The following is a 7,921-nucleotide window of genomic DNA, read 5'->3' as shown; positions in this document are numbered from 1 at the left end:
TGGAAGTAGATTTGGTCATTTGTAAGTTTCCTTAGAGTCCTGACATCTCATGGTTTGATGATTCTAAGTAGAGACATAAGAGACTCTTCTAAAAATTTTACTTAAAGAAGGTTTGACTTCCTTGTTTCTCAAACTGTAGATGAGAGGATTCAACATGGGGATGACTACTGTGTAAAAGACAGACAGCACTTTGTCTTAATCCATTGAGTAGCTGGAACTGGGATGCAGATACATGAACAGGATTGTCCCAAAGAAGATGGTGACCACTGTCAAGTGGGAAGCACAGGTGGAGAAGGCCTTGTGCATCCCTTCTGCAGAGTAGATCCTCAAGATAGCAGCAAGGATATAGAGACAGACAGGAAACAAGAATCAGTAGGATACAGCTCAATTCATTAAAACTGGCAAAGGCAAAAATGACAACCTCATTGCCATGTTAGCCCATGCTATTCAGGCCTTTCACTCCATCACTCCCTGGAAATCGCTTTTGTTCAAGACATCATTGGTCTTGATTGCTAAATCTAATGGTGAATTCTCAGGCCTCATTTTTCTAGATATGTCAATAACATTAACATAATTAATTACCTACCACTCTAAAACGCCTCTTTCTCTACTCTTCCAGAACATCAAGCTCTCTGTTTTTTCTTCCTGCTACATGGCTTGCTCCTTCTGTCTCCGTTCCTTGTTCCTCCTCTTCTCCCGCTTTGTGTGGGAGTGTCTCAGAGCCTCCTCCTTCTCTATTTCCACTATACCCAGGTGCTCTTATTGTCTGATGGTTTTAAATATTGTCTATGTACTTGTACCTTCTGAGCCACATCTCTAGTCCTGTCCTCTTTTCCAAACTCCAGGCTTATAATTTAACTGCTTACATCTCTATATGCCTATGAAACGGCAACTTAACATGACCAAAACTGAATTCCTCATATCCTCCTCTTATTTGCTCCAAACATAGCACTCCCCATCTCAAGTCAATGACAGCTCCATGCTTTCATTTGCACAGATAAAATTAAATAAATAGACAAAAATATTGGCTAAATGATATTTTCTCTTTCTTACATGTTGGATAGCCAGTCGATCAGATTATCCCATTGGATTTTCCTTTAAAAGATTTGTATCCTAAGCCAGCTATCTCTGCCACTTTCATTGCCACTAAATACCAAGCCGTCTTTTACTTACATTGTTACAGTAGTCTTTTAAACTGATTCTCGTATCTCTAAAATAGCTAAAATTCTATTCTATAACCTCTTTAAAAAGTCGCAGCCATTCTTTAAGTCTCTTATTTTTGCATAAATATATATGTACATACATATGATCAATCACATTATATATGTAATAAATGTATAAGGTGATGTAAAAGCTATATTTTCTCTGATATATATGGTCCTCTGAGTGTATGGGTATGTTATATGTGTGTGTGTACATATTTTTATATATATGTGTATAAACACACACATACATATAAATATATATGAGGGAAGAAACTTGTTTAGCTTTTGTAACTTTTCCCACCATGTGTACATAATTTAGATTCATATTTAGAAAAATATATGTGGAGTGGCTTACAGTCCATTTATTACAAAAGAGCATTGGATATATCATCTCTCATGGACATATGGATTGCAACAAACTTAATCAAGATAGAATTATCCTTGTATTAAACATAAATTTGAACTAAGGAGTATTAACTTGTTTGATGTCACAGAGCAAGCGCAACTAAAATTCAAGAAAAAGCTTGAAAATTGTTATCAGTTTATCAATTTATGTATTTAATGGCATAAAAGTATTCAATTTAAGGTTTTTCCTAGAGAATTAAATATGTCTTTGGGTTTTGGCTCCCTTTATATAAAACATTAATTAAATTTTCATAGTTTTACATCACACACATTTGTGTATATATACATGTATACATACATTCCTGTATGTATGGGTATATATATGTTGAATATTCTATGAAATTGTTTCTAGTGATTCTAAATCTCCCTATTTTAAAACAATTTATGTTCACAGTTTAGTTGACAATATTAAATTTTGTATTTCAGACATATTTAATTTAAGATGTTTAATCCAAATTTCTTAAATTTTTTTAAGCCCTCTTGAAACTTTCTACATTGGAACAAGTTATGATAAATTACATGATCTTACCTTCTGTCCTTAAGTAATATTCACTGAAAATAGTGGTTCTTATTAATTTACTTTTGTTTTGTAGGAATACAGGTTTTCTGTTTCCAACAGTCAGATTTGTGGCTTTGAAAAACTGTGCAAGTGACATAAGGGAATCAAAGGATAATTCAACAAAGGATAAAATGCACTGCTTTTGAATCCAAGGCCCAAGATCAAGTCTTATTAAGGCTGTGATCATTCTCTGGAGATTAGTCTCTGTTAAACACTAAAAAGTCTAAAGTCTGAAATATGCCAATCCATAATTAAAAAGTGAATTCATTTTTCACTGAGGTAATTGAACTAATTTTTCCCCAGTGCATCATTTATACCTGAAAGAGTATCTTAGGAATTTAGAGAAGAACAAAAAGTATTTCATGAACCAGAGGCTCCACTGAACACAGCATTGAATTAAATCTATAGGATTGATCAGATCCTGCCTCCAACCCTCAGAATTCCACTTAAAATACAATTCTTATTCATTTCTACTAGAATATGGCTTTCATTTCATAAACTTCTTTATTCACTCAAAAAATATTAATAAGTTTGTTTCATGAAGCAGACACCACCCTTGGTACTACTAAAATAGCCAAGAAAATTAATCTTGCCCATTCCCTCTTGCATCTTACCATGTGGCATTGGTAGGAGACAACTATTACAAAGTAATTTGAGGCCGGGCGCGGTGGCTCAAGCCTGTAATCCCAGCACTTTGGGAGGCCGAGACGGGCGGATCACGAGGTCAGGAGATCGAGACCATCCTGGCTAACACAATGAAACCCCGTCTCTACTAAAAATACAAAAAAATTAGCTGGGGGTGGTGGCAGCGCCTGTAGTCCCAGCTACTTGGGAGGCTGAGGCAGGAGAATGGCGGGAACCCGGGAGGCGGAGCTTGCAGTGAGCCGAGATCGCGCCACTGCACTCCAGCCTGGGCGACAGAGCGAGACTCCGCCTCAAAAAAAAAAAAAAAAACAAAGTAATTTGAAAAACTAAAACAAAAAACCTCTTTATGAGCTGCTATGCCTTATGTGATCTGCCTTCCTTTCTCAGAATCTTCCTGATTGCTGTTCTTTACCTCCTTTAGTTTTCTCTCTTTGGTTCACATATATTTGTATATTTGTCTCTTTGCAATTCTTTTGACAAACCAAAAAGGATCTTGCCTTGGAGCCTTTGTGTGTAATGCATGTGTACACAGAAAGCTGTTCCACAGACATTCATATGGTATCATCCCTATCCAGGCATTGCTCAGATGTTCTTCAACAGAGAGCTGTTTTCTCACTCCATTTTATTGCCCGCTTTGTTTTTCTTCAAAACGCCATTTATGTTTATGTGAAATGCACACACACATTCACACATGCATAATACATTTGACAGAGACAATACAGTCTCTCTCACTTAAATATAAGTTTATTGAGATAAGAAACTTGGTTTTCTTACCTGTTATATCTCCAGTATAAGTTACATGCAAGTTATTCAACAAATATTTAATGGATTATGAGTAAAGGTATAAAAGTTGCCAGTTTTCTTGCTCCAGCACAAACTGAAGAAATAGTCAGTTGGTACAAAAATATTACGGGTTTTGCTATTTTTTTAAGTATTGCAAAAAACTGCAACTACTTTTGCAGCAACCTAATAGAAAATACAATCTGTGACTTAATATTGAGATAAGTTTAAGTCCAAAGACATAAGTATGATTTGCAGGTATAGTCTCGTCTAGTAGTACAAAAGGTGGGATTGTTTTACATATGTCTGACTATCATAACCAAGAAGAGAAAACTAATTTCTTAATCCTTTAATGTATCCAAAGTCCCTACATGCCAGGTTGTTAATTAAATACATGAATTCAGAACTTGGGTGAGAGATCAAGGCTAGAGATACAGGTTTTGGAATCATGGCACAGTTCTTAGGTCACCCAAGAATTAAGTGCAGGCTGAGAACCAAACGTCAAAACTATGACTTTTGCTCCAAGATATAAAGGTCAGCATGAGATGGAGGAAAAAAGACAAATGCTCACTGGGAAGAGGTAGGAGTGAAAGAAGGAAAAACAGAAGAGTGAGGTGATATAGAAACCTATATAGGGGTATATCAAGGCAGGTGGAGGAATTAATTGCCACAAATCCTGAGATACCAAGTAAAAGTGAGACAGAGAAGTGATCTCTGGATAAAGTAGCATTGAGTTGTCATGTGTCCTCGATAAGATTAGGCTCAATGGATATATGTTACAGAAATACAACTGGACCATGATATAGTGTTAATAAGATAGGAGGAAGTCAGGGCAATGAGTAGAGGTAGTTCTTTTGGAAAGATTAATTATAGAAGGGAGTAGGGATAAATTAATAAGTTGGTGACTGGATGGGACTTACTGTCAAGGACACTGTGAAAAAGGTGGCACTAGAAAATATTTGTATATAAATGAGGGTATTATGATAGAGTTTGAGATACTAATGCTTGGGGAGAGTAGAGGTATAATTTCAGAAGTAAAATCCGTGGAAAACTCCAAAGACATGAAAGAGCTGGTCTTAGGTAGAAGCAGAGATACATTATCCATAATGACATGAGGGGAGAAAGAGAGCATTTATAAAGATTTAGAGGTGGTAAGGTGAGGATGATCATATCTTCCCCCCCGCCCCGCCCTCCGCCCACAGGACGAAGTATGAGGAAAGTTCAGTAACACAGAGTAAAGTGATGATGAATTCTCTCTAATTGTATTAAGCAGTTTAAATGGGGGACACACAGAAGAAACAACTAAATTTAATTAAATGGGTATTTAGACAGATGAGCAAAGTGGAGGGAGGGTGGAACCATGGAATTGAACATAACTGATAGCGCATCATTATGTGATAGACCGTGGAATCTCAACTGGGCAATGAGTGAAATGCAGACATAAGACAGTGATGAATAATGATAAAGTACAAATGTCCTTAGAGCGGTGATTTAAGAGAAAATTTAAGGGATAAATATGATAGCAGATGAACCAGAATAAAAATAAATATGAAGGAGAATGCAAGTTCTGACACAGTTCCGGATGTGTTTGAGAGAAACCTTAGTTAACAATTGAAAGTGGAAGTTATTGGGATATGACATGAGAGGGCTTTTCAGGTGGTTAGGAGGAAATAGTTCTTTGTGGTCTCTAATGAATATTTTATTTATTTATTTATTTATTTTTGAGATGGAGTCTCTGTGTGTGTGTGTGTGTGTGTGTGTGTATTATACTAGGGTATTTAAAAGTATACTTCATCTTAAATTATCTACTTTAACACAGAGAAACAACTTAAACAATCAGAGAATACAATTAACATGAAAATGTGTTTTCTTCTTCATAACAAATGATGTGTGACATGGCTTTACAAGATGTGTTTCTGTAAGATCTTCTTTAGGGCGTTTTTTACATCCTTATTTTTTAAACTATAGATGAGGGGATTTAGCATAGGGATTATTACTGTATAAAAGACAGAGACAACCTTGTCCTGCTCCATTGAGTAGCTAGATGTAGGGCGCAAGTACATGAAGAGGATTGTTCCAAAGAATATGGTGACAGCCATGAGGTGAGAGGCACAGGTGGAGAAGGCTTTGTGCCTGCCCTCTAACGAAGGCATCTTCAAGATGGCAATGAAGATACACAGGTAGGAAATGAGGACAATCATAACACAGCAGATGACATTAAAACTTGAGAAAGCCATGATCACAATGCCATTGACATGGGTATCAGAGCAAGAGAGTTTGAGCAGCGGTGGGGTATCACAGTAGAAATGGTTGATCCTATTAGAGCCACAAAAGGACAATCTAAAAGTCATCCCTGTGTGTATGGCTGCATTTGCAAAACCTGCTAGGAAGGAGGTAGCTATTAGCCAAAAGCAAATTCTCCCAGACATGAGTACTGGGTAGAGAAGGGGATTCCAAATGGCTGCGTAGCGGTCATATGCCATCATCGCCAACAGGAAGCACTCAGTCCCCAGGAAGGAGCCAAAGAAGTAGAACTGGGCAGCACATTCATGAGAAGAAATGGCCTTATTCTCAGCCATGAGGTTCACCAGCATCTTGGGAGTGACGGAAGAAGAGTAAGAGGCATCCACAAAAGAGAGGCTACTGAGAAAGAAGTACATGGGAGTGTGGAGACAGAGATCAATCTTAATCAATACAATCATCCCCAAATTGCCCACCATGGTTGCCATATAGATTAACAGAAATAATGCAAAGAGGACCCCTTGTAGATCTGGATTGTCGGAAAGTCCTAAGAGGAGAAATTCTGTCACTTCTGTTTGATTTCTGCCTCGAACCTCTTTCATAAGTCTCATCCTTTGAGCTGCAATAAGAAAGAAGATCCAAAGTGGAATTTAGTCAGATGAATACATGATGGAGCTATAATATATTTTAGGTGAAACATAAATTCCAACAGAAGAGCAAAAAGTGAAAAGCATAGTAAAAGGTATGTTGGATTTGATGTCAAATCAAAAGACTTGTATCTTAGTACTAGGTGTGCTGCCTACTAACAAATGACTGAAGCGAGTGGTTTAGTATCTATTAACTACACTCATTCCTAGATTTAACTATTTATTGAATAATTAAAATAACTTATTCTTAAGATGTTATTGCCATAATTACTTGTGATAAATATATTAATTTATATATTGACATACCCTCCAGACAGAACTACTGGAGAAGGATAATAGAATGAATTCAGGCCACTGACAATTCCTCCTCAGTACTAATACAATGAAGAAAAATCTTGAAAGTTAACAAAATTAATCAATAGTGCCCGACAAGAAAAATAGTTGGGCCGGGCATGGTGGTTCACACCTGTAATCTCATCACTTTGAGAGACAAAAGCAAGGCAGATCACTTGAGCTCAAAAGTTTCAAGACCAGCCTGAGCAATGTGGCAAAATCTCATCTCTACAAAAAAAAAATTTTTTTAAATAGCTGTGGGTGGTGGCTCATGCTTGTGGTCTCAGCTACTCAGGAGGCTGAGGTGGGAGGATTGCTTGACCCCGGGAGTTCGAGACTGCAGTGAGCTGCGTTTGTGCCACTACACCACTCCAGCCTGTGCAATAGAGTGAGAACGTGTCAAAAAAAAAAAAGAGAAAGAGAGAGAGAGAAAAAGAAAGAAAGAAAGAGAGAGAGAAAGAAAGAGAGAGAAAGAGGGAGAGAAAGAAAGAGAAAGAGGGAGAGAAAGAAAGAAGCAAAGAAAGAGAAAGAAAGAAAAGAAAGAGAAAGAAAGGGAAGGAGGGAAAGGAAGGAAGGAAGGAAAGAAGGGAGGAAGGAAGGAAAAAAACAACTCTTGGGGTACAGGAAGAACTTTAAAAATGTCTGGCCAAAGAAGGAAACAAATAGAGAATATTCCCACACAGCCAGTACAGTTCGAACCCCCCTCTGATTTCCCAGGATAAACATCTACAGAGAACAGAAGAGGGTCAGTTAAATAGTAATTTTCCATAATTCACTCCAATATTTAGAGAATCCGATTATAAGAATGAGTAGGCATCCCTGACAAAAATGACAGAAGTAGCCAAGGCAGTGAAAATCTCTAATACTCAGAGTCACAAGTTCTCAAGAGAACCACAAAACATCAGAAGTAGCACATGTAATTTTTCAGCCACCACACTGAATCAGGGGAATAATTTAATACCAAGTAATCAAAATGGAGATAAGAGTCACCCTTTGCAAGGTGTAATGAAGATAAATATAGGACATGACAAGTAAAACAAATAAAAAAGAAAATTCAGAATAGATGCCTAGATCTTCCAAATCAAAGTTTAAACACCACCAGTGGA

General features: G+C 37.1%; 1 protein-coding gene across 1 annotated transcript; it reads right to left on the bottom strand.

The window, feature by feature from the left end:
• Window positions 1–5,341: 5,341 nt before the first annotated feature.
• Window positions 5,342–6,470, bottom strand: LOC105552890 (olfactory receptor 5AP2). The gene has a single exon (XM_011998713.1). It carries the CDS (start codon window positions 6,444–6,446, stop codon window positions 5,496–5,498), a length of 951 nt encoding a protein of 316 aa, XP_011854103.1. The 5' UTR covers window positions 6,447–6,470; the 3' UTR covers window positions 5,342–5,495.
• Between the last annotated feature and the right edge of the window lie 1,451 nt (window positions 6,471–7,921).

Source organism: Mandrillus leucophaeus, unplaced genomic scaffold (genome assembly GCF_000951045.1).
Source record: "Mandrillus leucophaeus isolate KB7577 unplaced genomic scaffold, Mleu.le_1.0 Scaffold578, whole genome shotgun sequence".
In the NCBI taxonomy this organism is placed as follows: Eukaryota; Metazoa; Chordata; class Mammalia; order Primates; family Cercopithecidae; genus Mandrillus; species Mandrillus leucophaeus.
The sequence above is the reverse complement of the archived record's forward strand: the minus strand, read 5'-3'. Positions and strand labels throughout refer to the sequence as shown.

Coding starts and splice junctions, on each gene's coding strand:
- LOC105552890 (XM_011998713.1), bottom strand. CDS start 6,446: ATGAGACTTATGAAAGAGGTTCGAGGCAGAAATCAAACAGAAGTGACA.